This window comes from Mobula hypostoma, chromosome 5 (genome assembly GCF_963921235.1).
Source record: "Mobula hypostoma chromosome 5, sMobHyp1.1, whole genome shotgun sequence".
NCBI lineage: Eukaryota > Metazoa > Chordata > Chondrichthyes > Myliobatiformes > Myliobatidae > Mobula > Mobula hypostoma.
Genome location: NC_086101.1, coordinates 113,012,192 through 113,026,586, shown reverse-complemented (window position 1 = coordinate 113,026,586; position 14,395 = coordinate 113,012,192). Strand labels below are relative to the sequence as shown.

The 14,395-nt window shown below is 42.9% G+C and overlaps 1 protein-coding gene across 7 annotated transcripts in view; it reads right to left on the bottom strand.

Moving 5' to 3' along the window:
- LOC134346925 (vigilin-like) overlaps window positions 1-14,395 on the bottom strand; it is a 269,588-nt gene that overhangs the window by 101,022 nt on the left and 154,171 nt on the right. For all 7 annotated transcript variants that reach the window (XM_063048789.1, XM_063048785.1, XM_063048790.1 and 4 more), the window contains 2 exons: window positions 6,413-6,619; window positions 1,654-1,869 (listed from right to left, as the gene is read on the bottom strand). In XM_063048789.1, coding sequence (XP_062904859.1) covers window positions 1,654-1,869; window positions 6,413-6,619 — 423 coding nt within the window. The remainder of the gene's footprint in view (window positions 1-1,653; window positions 1,870-6,412; window positions 6,620-14,395) is intronic.

The following is a 14,395-nucleotide window of genomic DNA, read 5'->3' as shown; positions in this document are numbered from 1 at the left end:
GAGTTTATAAATTCTCCTGTGACAACGTGAGTTTCCTTTGGATGCTCTGATTTCCTTCCACATTCCAAAGATGTATGGGTTAGGGTTAGTGAGTTGTGGGCACACCACGTTGGTGCCAAAAGTGATGCGACACTTGCAGGCTGACCCTGTTACAACCCTCGCTGATTCATCATCATCATCATCATCATCATCAGGTGCCGTGCCCAGTTTAAGCTTTGACTGCCAAGGCCCACACACTCCTGTTTCGGGTCAAGTGGATCAATTCATTGGTATTCATTTCCAGTTCTCTGCTGCTGTCTCCATCATTTGTCTTTGCCTTCCTCTTGCTTCCTTCCCTTCAATCTTTCCCATAAATACCGTGCATTCTAACTCCTCTTTCCTAATCACATGTCCTCGCTGATTACATTTGACAAAAACACCACGCTTCTCTGTATGCTTTGATATTTCAATGTACTTATATCACAAATGAAGCTATATTATTAATCTCTTTAAAAATCTCTAAACAGTAAATAACAAGTTGATGTCCATCTCCTTTCACACAGCAACCCCTTCATCTCCAGAATTGGTCTAGATCAGGGGTTCCCAACTTTGGTTAATGGAATGGGGTCCATGGCATAAAAAAGATTGGGAACTCTCTGTGGCAAAAAGGATGTACAGTAACACACCCAAAATGCTGGTGGAAATCAGGACAGGCAACATCTAAGAAGACGAATTAACAATTGTCAGCTGTGATGCTTTGTTTCTCCAGCATTTTGTGTGTGTGACTCCGGATTTCCAGCATCTGCAGAATCACTTGTGTTAAGGATGTTTTTTGCTAGGGAGGCCAAAACTGTATGCCGATGCCCTGCACAACTGCTGTAATACTGGACAATAAAGATTTTGGGCTACTGATCATGAAAATCACCATGAAATTTCCCTATTACACACTACTTTTTGAAATTGCTTATAATTGTTATTTCAATTCATAATTCAAATCAGAATAACTGATGCCAAGATTAAGGAAGGCAGTTTTGTTGGTTCACAAATCAAACAGGTCATCAACGACCGGCAACTTGAAGTTGTTCTGGTGGGTCCAGAGAAAGCATACAAGGATGTTGCTGAAAAATTTCTTGGCAACTACAGAGCACCAAACTACATGCAGCTGGTTGACAACATGCTTCAAGCATACAAAACCATGAAGTATAACCTGTCACTAAAGATTCATTGTCTGCATTCCCATTTAGACTTCTTCCTTGAAAGTCTTGGTACTGTCAGTGACCAGCATGGTGAAAGGTTTCTCCAGAGCATTGCGGTCTTGGAAAAACAGTATGGAATCCATCAATGCTGGCTGATTACTGTTGGACACTTAAGCGTGAAGCCTCAGATACTGAGTACAAATGATATTTTTATGCAATTATATTCAATAAAAGTTAACTTCTTGTTTCTCCAAATTCTTACATGATACAAGTCGTTTGAAATTATGTTTGTGTTCAGCTTCATGTGGTCTAATAATCAAAATAAAATTTTGAGGAAATAACACTTTTGGAAAAAAATTGTTGCCCAGTGTAAGCAGACCTAAGAAACTACAACTGAAGCTTTGAGGAATCTGAGTGGTGTGTTGAGGTGGAGTATAAATACAAGGCTTTCATTGTGATGCAAGGATGCAGGACTAACCTTCTCCTCATAGATCTTTCTGATGCGGATCCCTGCCTGGGCCACGGGCTCTTTCTCGCCAGTGATGAATATCTCATCCTTATTGATGCTAGGCGGCGGGATGTTAATGCGAGCGCCAGTCTCCTGCATGATCTCCTGGACCAATTTGTTGTAGGCACCGGCAATGAAGGGATGGAAGACTTTCTCGAGATTTATTCTCTCCACGGCCCGCTTGTCCTAGGATCAGGGCGAGAACACTTCTGTTAAGGTGAGGACAGCCTCTGCACCACTCCCTTTCCACCCCTTCCTGAACACTCTCTATAAACACAATGGAATAGTTCGGTTAAAGGTGGATGATGCGTGGTTGAGTAAAAGCCATTAGTTACTGTCAGATGTGTATAGTGCATATTGGCAATAAATTCAGTGTATAACCATTCCCCTCCTCGACCCATTTTCCTTCCCCCTCACCTGGCTTCACATCACCTTCTAGCTTCTATACTCCTTCCCCATTCCCCGCTTTCTTATTCTGACTTCTTCCCACTTCCTTTCCAATCCTGATGAAGGATCTCAGCACGAAATGTCAGCTCTTTATTCATTTCCATACATGCAACCTGACCTGCTGAGTTCTCCCACCATTTTGGATGACACATTTTCATAGAGTCAAAGAAAAAAACAACACAGAAACAGGCCCTTCAGCCCATTTATTCCAGACTTAATTATTTAAACTGCCGACGCCCATCAGCCTGCATTGGGTCCATATCCCTCTAAACTTCTACCATCCATGTACCTATCCAAGCTTCTCTTTAACATTGAAATCGGGCTCACATGCACCACTTGTGCTTGAAACTTGTTCCACACTCTCATGACCCTCTGAGTGAAGAGGCTTCCCCTAACTTTCCCCTTAAACTTTTCATCTTTCACCCTTAACCCATGACCTCTGGTTATAGTTCCACACAAACGCAGTGGACAAAGCTTGTCTGTATCTATATCCCTCATGATTTTATCTATCAAATCTCCTCTTAAATCCAAAGAATAAATTCCTAGCCTATTCAATCTTTCCTTATAACTCAGGTCCTCCAGATCTTTCAACATCCTTGTCAATTTTCCCTGTACCCTTTCAAACTTATTTACATCTTTCCTGTAGTTGGGTGACCAAAATTGCACACAATACTCTAAATTAGGCCTCACCAATTTCTTATACAACTTCAACACAACATCCCATCTCCTGTAGTCAATACTTTTCATCTGTTAAATAGATTTTACAGAGACATTTTATACCATTGCTTCTATGAGAAAATTCTGTAAGGACAAACACTTGCAAATCAAATCCCACCAAACTTCAGTGCATGAATCCCAGCCAGAAATATCAGCCAGAGAGGCATCAAAGAGCCACAAAACAGTCTCTGGACCACCAGGTCCATGCCACTCATCAAATATTGAGGACTCTGTCGATTTGGGTTGACCACAGATGTTGTGTCCTAGCTGTCTAGATACAAAGGCCAGAGCAGTACAATATGGAGAGCAAGCTGTCGCCCATGTAGCAACTCTATGCATCTGGCAAACCCAAAGGAATGTCAGGGACTGATACAGTTTGGCCACCAGCAGCGTTGCAGGAGTTGAACTAAACGCAGGACTGCCTTTGGAACTCTGGCTCTGGATTTTTGCCTCAGTTTTTAATCCCAAAGCCTTCTCCATGATTGGCTATAGCCGCAAGGCAGCGTAGGTTTGAGATCAGAGTTTTCTTTTTTCTAGATGAGCTGCCAAGCATGGCTAATGAGCCCCAACTGCCTGAGCGACTGATTTTAAGGCCTTCTTCAAATACCCATCTATATTCATCCCAATTGCCAACTCTTGGTTTACAGCCTTCTGTGCCTTGATGATTCTAGTGCTTGCCTGGGTAACTTTATAATACTGGGAGAGTACTTGCCTTTATTACCCCCTAAGTTAGTGTTGTTTTTAAACTCAAAACACTCTCTGGTGAAGAAGTTCATACTGTCATAGGGTTATGCAGCACACAAACAGCACCTTCAGCCCACCTCCATGCCAACCAGGAAGACTTCCTGAGGTAATCCCATTTGCTGGATTATTCCTACACTTCTCTAAACCCTTCCTATCAGTCAACCTGTCTAAATATCTTATAAACATTGTAATCGCACCTGCCTCTACTAGTTCCACTGACAGCTCATTCTATATACCCACCATTCTGAGAAACTTCCCTCTCAGGTCCCCTTTGAATCTTTCCACTCTCACCTAAAACCTGTGCCCACTTCCCCGCACTGGGGGAAAAATACTGTGACAATCCATTTTATCTTATCAGCCTTTGTCCATTTGTGTGTCGACTTTAGTAAAATTCTATTGCACTTCTCTTTTCTCTGTAAATGCCTAAAAGAAAACGAATCTCATATTGGTAACATACGCATTCTGTATTTTGACCACAATTTTCTTTGAACTTTAATATGAACCTCATAATTTTGTAAGCCTCCATAAGGTCATCCTTCAGTCTTCTTAGCTCCAAAAAATAGTCCCAGACTACCCAGTCTCTCAGACCTTCTAGTCCCTGAAACAACCTTGTGAATCTTTCTGCACCCTTTCCAGCTTAATCCCATCCTCCTTGTCGAAAGGCAGCCAGATTGTGCACAATATTCCAGGTACAGTCTTGCTTACATCTTGTACGGCTGTAACATGAAATCCCAGCTCTTGTGCTCAAGGACAGGGTGCAACTAGTGGCTTATATTCATCATGTTGAGTTGAGGCTTTATAAGGCACTGGTGAGGCCTTACTTGGAGCATTGCGAGCAGTTTTCAGCCCCTTATTTAAGAAAGGATGTGCTGATATTGAAGAGGGTTCAAAGGAGGTTCACAAAATTATTCCAGGAATTAAAGGGTTACCATACGAGGAGCGTTTGATGGCTCTGGGTCTGTACTCTCTCGAATTCAGAAGAATGGGGGGAGGGGTTTAAGTGAAACCTATCGAATGTTGAAAGGCCTCGATAGAGTGGACGTTTCCTATGGTGGGGCAGACAAAGACCAGAGAACGCAGCCTCATAATAGAAAGATGTCCTTTTAGAACAGAGATGAGTGAGAATTTCTTTAGCCAGGGAGTGGTCAATCTGTGGAATTCATTGCCACAGGCAACCGTGGAGCCAAATCTTTATGTATATTTAAGGCAGAGGTTAATAGATTCTTCATTAGTCAGGGCATGAAGGGATACAGGAAGATGGCAGGGGATTGGGCTGTGAGGGAAAATGGATCTGCCATAATGAAATGGTGGAGCAGACGCGATGGGCCAAGTAGCCTAATTCTGTTCCCATATCTTATGGTCTTATGTTCAGTAATGACAGCACATTCTACTGAAAAGAGATGTTCCAAGATTTACCTCATGAATGTTAAGCAGGACACATTACAAAAATGGGAACTGGAAGGACAGGAGATCAAAATACTATCCATGGAGGAAGGGTGTAGAGGTTTAGGGAGTGGGTTCTGGAGTTTGGAGCCTGGAGGAAGATGAGGGCATGGCCCAGGCACAAAAGGGTTTGAAACTCTGGGACAGTCTGAGAGAGTGGCCAAGCGGCAGGATCTAATGGGTGGCAAGGGAACAGGGTGTTTTTTGGCAAGGAGTGGAAGCAATGGTTCCAACCTTCAATGTCATTTTCAAGTTTGCCAAATTCAACTCCAATGCCATATTCAAGTTTGCTGATGACAGCACTGTTGGGGGCCAATTCAAAGGTGGTGATGAATCAGCATACAGGAGGGAGATTGAAAATTTGGCTGAGTGGTGTCATAACAGCAACCTCTCACTCAATGTCAGCTAGACTAAGGAACTGATTGTAGACTTCAGGAGAGGGAAACCAGAGGTCCATGAGGTAGTCTTCATTGCAGGATCAGAGGAGGAGGGAGTTAGTGACTTTAAATTCTTGGGTGTTACTATTTCAGAGGATCTGTCGTGGACCTAGCACATAAGTGCAATCCCGAGGAAAGCACGGCAGCGTCTCTACTTCTAACCTTAGGAGTTTGCGCAGGTTCAGCATGATAGCTAAAACTTCGACAAACTTCTATAGATGTGCAGTGGACAGCATATTGACTGGCTGCATCACGGCCTGGTATGCAAACATCAATGTCTTTGAATGGAAACTCCTACAAAAGACAGTGGATTCAGTCCAGTACATCACAAGTAAAGCCCTCCCAACCATTGAGCGCATCTATAAGGGACACAATAGTAGTAAAGCAGCGTCCATCATCAGAGAACCCCACCACACAGGACATGCTCTTTTCTCACAGATGCCTACAGGTAGAAGGTACAGGCGCCTCAGGATTCGCACCAGCAGGTTCAAGAACAGTTACTACATCAAGCTCTTGAATAAAAGGGGATAACTACACTCACTTGCCCATCCATTGAGATGTTCCCACAACCAATGATCTCACTTTAAGGACTCTTTAACTCATTCTCTCGTGTTCTTGTTATTTATTTATATTTGCATTTGCACAGTCTGTTGTCTTTTGCACACTGGTTGATCTTTCACTGATCCTGTTATAGTTACTATTCTATAGATTTGTTGATTATACCTGCAGGAAAATGAATCTCAGGGTTGTATGTGGTGACATATAGGTACTTAGATAATAAAATTTAATTTGAGCAATTCTCCCCCTTCCCATTCTATAATGGGATGCCAGAAGGATAGCATATCAGTACCTCAGGAGAATAGCAGCCACAATTCAGTCTATGAAGTACAGTAAGTGTCAGAACAAACATGAAATATAGTAATTCAACAGGAAATGTGTACCTGCTCTGCAGAGATAAGCAGAATTTCGTGCCGAGACTTCTCAATACCCTCCTTCGTCCCTGTGATCTTGATTTGGTTGCTGGGGTCATCCGGCCGAGGGATGTTGATTTTGGTGGCTGTCTTCAGTTCTAACTCCTGCAGCTTTTCGCCGTTCTTGCCGATGACAAACCGATGGTGTTCTTTTGGTATGATAACAGTAGCTGAAGCCTGAAGAGGTACAAGAGAGCAGTGATGCAGTGAGCAGCGGCTAAATCCTCTCATCAGAAGACTGTGCTGGTGCAGAAACATTATTTCACTTGCTTTCCACTTAGACATTGGTACTGAAAAGATGGCAATTCTATTGGGAAAGCCATCCATCAGCTACAGATACATTGCCTGGACTACAACGCACAGCTCATATCACCCTCATTTAAGGAAATGAATTTCACGGTAGAGTGTTGTGACATATAAGCACTTTGATAATGCTGAACAACAAAGGTATTGCTTCCTGAATACTTTTAGGAGTATCAAATGGAGTTGGGGCCGCTGAATGTGAAATTTCCATATCATACACCATTTTTTTGTAATTCCCTATATTTCTTATTTCAATTCAAAATTCAAGCCAATTAAAATGGTGCCCAATGTAAACTGAAAAGTGCAGGCATGCTTAGGCAGGATAGTTTCTAGAAAGGCTATAAAAGGCTATATTATGCACACACTGTTTATGCATTGCGTTTACATGTATATCGGTTTGCGAACACATTGATGCAGGTGCCCTAAGTGCATAGTATATTGTGTGTTCTCATTACAATTAAGTTTTTTCAGAACTATTTGTAATATCAAAATGTCTCAACAATGGTGCTATAGCCAGGATACTTTCTGTTATATTTGTGGCGAGTATGTGCTTAAATGTCAAAGACAGAGCAGGACTCCTCTCATTTAAAACACCTATGTGCTCTACTTTGAGTGTAAAATTGGCGACTAAGACAAAGCCTAGGCTCCTTAAATTTGTTGCATGCCCATTTAGACTTCTTCCCTGCAAATCTTGGCACTGTCAGTGACAAGCATGGTGAACGCTTTCACCAGGACACGGAGAAACAGTACCAGGGCAACTGGAATCCAGCAATACTGACGATTATTGTTGGACACTTAAGCAAGAAGCCTCAGACACTGAGTACAAAAGAAAATTATCAACAAAACATTTTTAGCTTAGTTGGACTACTGCAAAGTGTCAGCATTGCTATGCAATTAAATGCATTGTATTCAATGAAAGTTAATTTCTTGTTTCTCTAAATTGCGATGTGATACAAGTTGTCTGATATTATATATGGTCAAGCAGTCTCTCATAACCAAAAAAAAATCTGAGGGAGTAACATTTTCCAAAAAAATTTGTTGTCCAGACCAATAAATTTACTTTGACTTTTGAAATCTCTTCCCTCCCAGCTGTTCACAATCGCTCTGAATGATTAGGATGAGAGAAGTGAATTCTATACTAGGTTTGTAAACATTACAGAGCCGGGTGGTGCTGTGAGCCATGAGGTGGATGCAGAGAAGCTCCAGAGAGGTTTATTTATTTATTTAGAGATCGGGCACAGAACAAGCCCTTGCAGCCCAACGAGCTGTGCCACCCAGCGAATCATCTATTTAACCCTAGCCTAATCACAGGATGCCTCTCAAAGCCCACCCCTACGTTCTTGTCATGAGAAGTGGAACAGGGCTCTGGTGAAGCTGTATGGGTCAAACCCCTGTACAGCAGATACAATCGATTACAGAAACACTGATGAACTCCAACCATACCATCGGCTTTGGACAATGGAGATGCAAGGTCATCAACAGCCGATGCTCCACTGGGAGCTAAAGGCCCCAACAAGAAGAATTGTGGGACAATTTACAATGATCAATGACCAATTTAGAACTGTGGGAGGAAAACCAAGTCTTCATAGAGAGAATGTGCAAACCCTTTACAGAGATTGCTGGAAATGTACTCTAACCTCTGACGCCCCAAGCTGTAATAGTGTCTCATTAACCACTAAGCTGTGGGCAGATGCAAACTACGGTGGATAAACGTGAGGCTTATCTACTTCAGCAGTTTGCTTGATGACACTTTATCCGAAAGGTGTTAGATTAGGAAAAGGGGAGATGCCACGGAACTGGGATGTTGTTGTACACCAGTAAGTAAGTAAACTCCATGTTCAGCAGGCAGTTAAAAAGGCAGATGGGATGGTCCCCTTCATAGTAAGGAGATTTGAAGATAGGAGCAGAGGTTGCTGCAGTCATACAGGAGCTTGGTGGGACCACACCTTCAGAAATGTGTGCTGTTTTGGTTTCCTTATCCAAGGAAGCGTGTTCTTTAAAACAGAAGTTGACAAGTTCTTGATTAGTAAAGGTTATGGGGAGCAGGCAGGAGAATGGGTTTGAGAGGGATAATAAATCAGCCAACATGGAATGGTGGAGCAGACTCAACGGGCCGAACATCTTTCTGCTCCTATCACAAACGTGAGAAAATCTGCAAATACTGGAAATACAAAACAAAATGCTGGAGGGGCTCAGCAGGCCAGACAGCATCTACTGAAAAGAGTAAACAGGTTATGTATTGGGCTGTCCTGACGAAGGGCGTCTTGTAGTCTTATGGAAGGATATATTAGTGTTGGAGGTGATCCTGAAAAGATTAATGAGGCCAAGTTCTGGAATGAGAGGGGACACAGAAGACTGCAATCTGGAGAAATTCAGCAGGTCAAGCAGTAACTGTGGGGTGGGGAGCGGGGGTGTGCACAGAATAGGCAGAGCTTGTTCGAAGCCCTGCAATTACTTCGTCCCCACAGTCACTGCTCACCTTGCTGAGTTTCTCTAGATCAAGGGCTGAGACCCTTCTTCAGGACGGCCCAAAACATAGACTGTTTACTCTTTTCCATAGATGCTGTCTGGCCTGCTGAGTCCCTCTGGCATTTTGTGTGGCATTGCTTTGGATTTCCAGCATTTACAGATTTCCTCACATTTGTGATAGACCAAGGGTTCTTGGTCCTGAGGTATGTGGATAGATTCCAGGGGATCCACGAACTTGGATGGGAAGAAATACACATCTTTATTTTCACTAGCCTCTAACTGAAATTTAGAATTTTCTTCAATGATGAATGTAGATAACAAACCACAGTAGTATTAGCAGTACCTGTAACTTTGTCACCAACAGAAATCACAGATATTTTCATATCACATTGCAGTTGTTACAAATATCTCAAAATATTGTTTACTGCACAGTCATCACTTGTTAATGTGTTATAAAGAAGCACATATAGTACTATATCACAAACTTGTTTTAGTATTTTGAAAACTATTTCAATACAATCGGTTTCTCTTGTAATCTTGTGTATTTTATTTTCTATATTTAAGTACATTATTCTGAGAAGGGGTCCATAGGCTTCACTAGACTGCCAAAGGGGTCCATGGTATAACATACGTTAAGACCCCTGCTCTAGACCATTTGCTGCTCTGGGATAAGGGGGCTGCCCTGTCACCAATGGCTACAGAAGTTTGATATGCATTGTTTGGAGTTTGGAAGAATTTTAATATCATTGGCATATGTTGTGAAATTTGTTAACTTTGCAGCAGCAGTACAATGCAATACATGATAAATATAGAAAAAATGTAAATTACGGTAAGCATATATGTATATTAGTTAAAACAAAATAAGTAGTGTAAAAAACAAAGTAATGAGGTAGCATTCATAGTTTTAATATCCATTTAGAAATCACATGGCAGAAGGGAAGAAGCCGTTCCTGTAAGTATGTGGTGTTAGGCTTCTGTACCTCCTTCCTGATGGTAGCAATGAGAACAGGGCATGTCCTAGGTGAAAGGGGTCCTTAATGATGGACACCACTTTCCTGAGGCACCGTTCCTTGAAGACATCTTGGACACTACTGATCACAACAAGGTAGTTGCTGCAATGGTTTCAATGGCAGGAGAGTCTCAAATGAGGGGACATATTTACAAGGTAAGGGGGTCATTGAAGCTTGATGGCTGACGGGTCTATGAAACTGAGAAACCGCTGGAGAAACCAGAGGCTCATTGTCTGAAAAATCCCTGGAGAACTGTTTTTGGGGTTGGAGGCCTGTCTGTGCATGTGTACGTGCATGAGTGGGTGGGTGGAAAGGAAAGGGACTTGTTTTGATGTTGTTGTTTGTTTGTTGTTTACTTATTGAGCACAGCGCAGAATAGGCCCTTCCGACCCTTTGAGCCAAAGACCAGTTATCCTACCAACTTGTCCGTCTTTGGACTGTGGGAGGAAATCGGAGCACCCGGAGGAAACCCACACAGTCACAGGGAGAATGTACAAACTCTTTACAGACAGCGGTGGGAATTGAAGCTGGGTAACCTCTACAGTAGAGCGTTGTGTTCTGTGTTGTCATGCTGAGCATTGTGGGCATGCTGCACTGGTGCTGGAATGTGTGATGACACTTGTGGGCTGCTCCCAGCACATCTTTAAGTGTTGGCTGTTAGTGCAAAAGACACATTTCACCATAAGTTTCAATGTACATCTGGTAAATAAATGAATCTGAAACTAGGCATTTATAACTAAGGTACCAAGGAACAACTTTTCATGTATGTTGGTGAATTTCTTGAATTCCCTGTTCTATAAGGTTATAGGTTCCATTTGCTATCAGAGAATGTGTACAATATACAACCTGAAATTCTTACTCTCTGCACACATCCACGAAACAGAAGAAAACCTCAAAGAATATAAGACCATAAAACATAGAACAGAACTAGGTCATTTGGCTTGTCGAGTCTGCTGCGCCATTTTATCAGGGCTGATCCTTTTTTCCCCTCCTCATCCTCACTCCCTGGCCTTCTCCCTGTAACCTTTGATGCCATGTCCAATCAAGAATCGATCAATCTCTGTCTGAAGTATACCCAACGACCTGCCACAACAGCTGTCTGTGATAATAAGTTCCACAAATTCACCACCCTCTGGCTAAAGAAAGTTCTTGGCATCTCTGTTTTAAATGAACACTCCTCTATCCTGAGGCTGAGGTTAGACTCCTCCACCATGGGAAACATCCTTTCCACATCTACTCTGTCTTGGCCTTTCAACATTCTAAAGGTTTCAATGAGATCACCCCCTCATCCTTCTAAACTCCAGCCAGTACAGACCTAGAGCTATCAAATGTTCCTCATATGATAACCCTTTCCTTCCTGGAATCATCCTTGTGAACCTCCTCTGAACCCTCTCCAATGTCAGCACATCCTTTCGTAGCTGAGGAGCCCAAAACTGCTCACAATATTCAAGATGAGGCCTCACCAGTGCCTAATAAAGCCTGAGCATCACATCTCTGCTCTTATACCCTACACCTCTTGAAATGGATGCTAACATTGCATTCGCCTTCCTCACCACTGACACTGCCTGCAAGTTAACCTTTAGGGTGTTCTGCACAAGGAGTCCCAAGTCCCCCTGCATCCCAGATTTTTGGATTTTCTCCCTGTTTAGAAAATAGTCTGCTCGTTTATCTCTACTGCCAAAGTGCTTGACCATGTATTTTCTAACATTGCATTTCATTTGCCACTTTCTTGCCCATTCAACATTACCTGCCCCTCTATGAATGGATGACAGGAAAATGTCAGAACCCCAAAGCCCCCTCTCCACCTATCCACCCCCCCCCCGCTTCAGCAAAAGCACCAGCATCGCCCCCAACCATTGGCCACCTTGCAAGGAACATCAAATCCCCAAAGAGACTATGATCTAGAGTCCATAAAAAACCACTTTTCATCCCAACACTTCAACATGCCCCAGGCTCTCTCTCTAACGAGGGAGGGAGGTATCATTCTTGCGGCAGAGAGAGGGAAGAACAAAAGCACATGTATCAATGTTAGATGACTGAAGGCATTTTAAAGGAGGGAGAATTCTTTTTCCAAATCGATGGGAAATTGAGGACCATAAGGAGTTGGCGGCTTGGGCATATCAGCTACAATCATATTGAATGTTGGGGAAGATTTGTGGGACTGTGAGTTCTTATATTTAGTTCTCTTTTATTCCTTTTACAGCCAAGTGCATCCAGATGGGATTTAAATTCTAAATGTTTACAACATACGGTTGTATAAGTAGTCACAGAAAACCACAGCTCTTCAGACCATGCTGAACCATTAAACCTGCATAGCCCCATTGACCTGTACCAGGACCATAACCTTCCATATCCCTCCTATCTCTGTATCGATCCAAACTTCTCCTGAAATTTGAAATCAAAATCGTATCCACCACTTTGCGCTGGCAGCTCATTCCACACTCTCAATACTCTCTGAGTGAAGAAGTTACCCCTTGTGTTCCCCCTAAACTTCTTACCTTTCACCCTTAACACTCCAGTTGTAGTCTGACCCCTTGGTGGAAAAGATTACTTATAGATAAGACAGCAGTTGGTGTACTGTGTGGGTTGTGGTTGCTCAGCTATAAGGATCTCATAAAGCTAGAAAGTGCAGAAAAGGTTCAGTGTATCTTGCCAGGATCAAACTAGGGTTATTTCCCAGGCGCCCCTCAGTAAGTGACTTTACAGAGGTACACAAAATCATGAATGTTTTCTGTCTTCTCCCCAGATAGGGGACTCCAAAACTAGAGGGCATAGAGTGACAGGAATCCAAGGGACAAGTTTTCCCACACAGAGGTGAGATTTCAGGCCGATCGGGCAATCTGGCATTTTGCTGTCTCCGAGAGTGTTTCATGAGGTTGCGGCCAAAGCGTGCGGCATGGAGGCCGGGAAGCCGGGAGACAGGGCGCCAGCCCATGATCGATTCCATCTCTCGCCGATTAAAGAACCAAGGAAGATTGAAATCATTGAAACGAGTGCGAAGAGCCAGCTCACTGCTCCTGAGGGAAGATCCTTGCGTTTGAGTGATCTCTCTCTCTCTCTCCCTCGATGCTGTTAGCAGATGGTGCCGCAGCAAGGTTTAATTGATGTGGATTGTACATTTACACTCTATTTCAGGTTTATGATGTGTTCTGGTCACTTCTTTTTGTTTCTTTTTGGACAATTTTTCAATCAAGGTGGCCTGCTGATAATGAACACTGAGCTGTAATGAATTGAAATATAATGTCTTTTGATTTTGTGTTCTATACTCTGCATTTCTGCTAATTTTTTTTGTTGCTGTTTGCACTTGGGGTGGGGGGGGGGTTGATGATTGATGTTTATCTTTGAACGGGTTGGTTCCGTGGTTCTTTGTGACTGTCTGTGGGGAAGATGAATCTCAGGGTTGTATGCTGCATACATACTTCAATAATAAATGTACTGTGAGGATTCAGATTCATTTATTTATCACGTGTGCATCAAAACACACAGTGAAATGCATTGTTTGTGTTAACAACCAACACAACCTGAGGATACGCTGGGGCAGCCCACAAGTGTCGCCTCAAATTCTGGCACCAACGTAGCGTGCCCATAATGCTCAAGGTTCAAAGTAAACTTATTATCAAAGTGCATATATCTCACCATATCACTGAACAACACAGAATGCAAAAAAACTGAACTCAAGCAACAAAGCAACAGCAATACAAGAGCTGTTCTTCCCTCCCACCCACTCACAGACACAGACCGTCCTCCAGCCCCAGAAGATATTTTATTTTACTGAAATACTCCAGCTCTTTCAGCCACACCACCCAGCAATCCCCCAATTTAATCCAAGCTTAAACACAGGACAATTTTCAATGACCAATTAACCTACCAAATGGTACATCTTTGGGGGGAAACTGGAGTCACACAGTCAGGGGGAGAATGGACAAAGTCCTTACAGGCTGCAGCGGGATTTGAACCTGTGTCTGCTGGTACTGTAAAGCGTTGCGCTAACCACTATGTTACCGCGCCGCATGTTATGTCCAACCCAGGAATATGTGGAATGATCTGCCAGAGATAGAGGTGGGCACAAGTACAACATTTAAAAGACACTGGATGGAAAAGGTTCAGAGGGATATGGGCCGAATGCAGGCAAACCGGATAAGCTCAGGTAGGCACCTTGGTTTGCATGGAT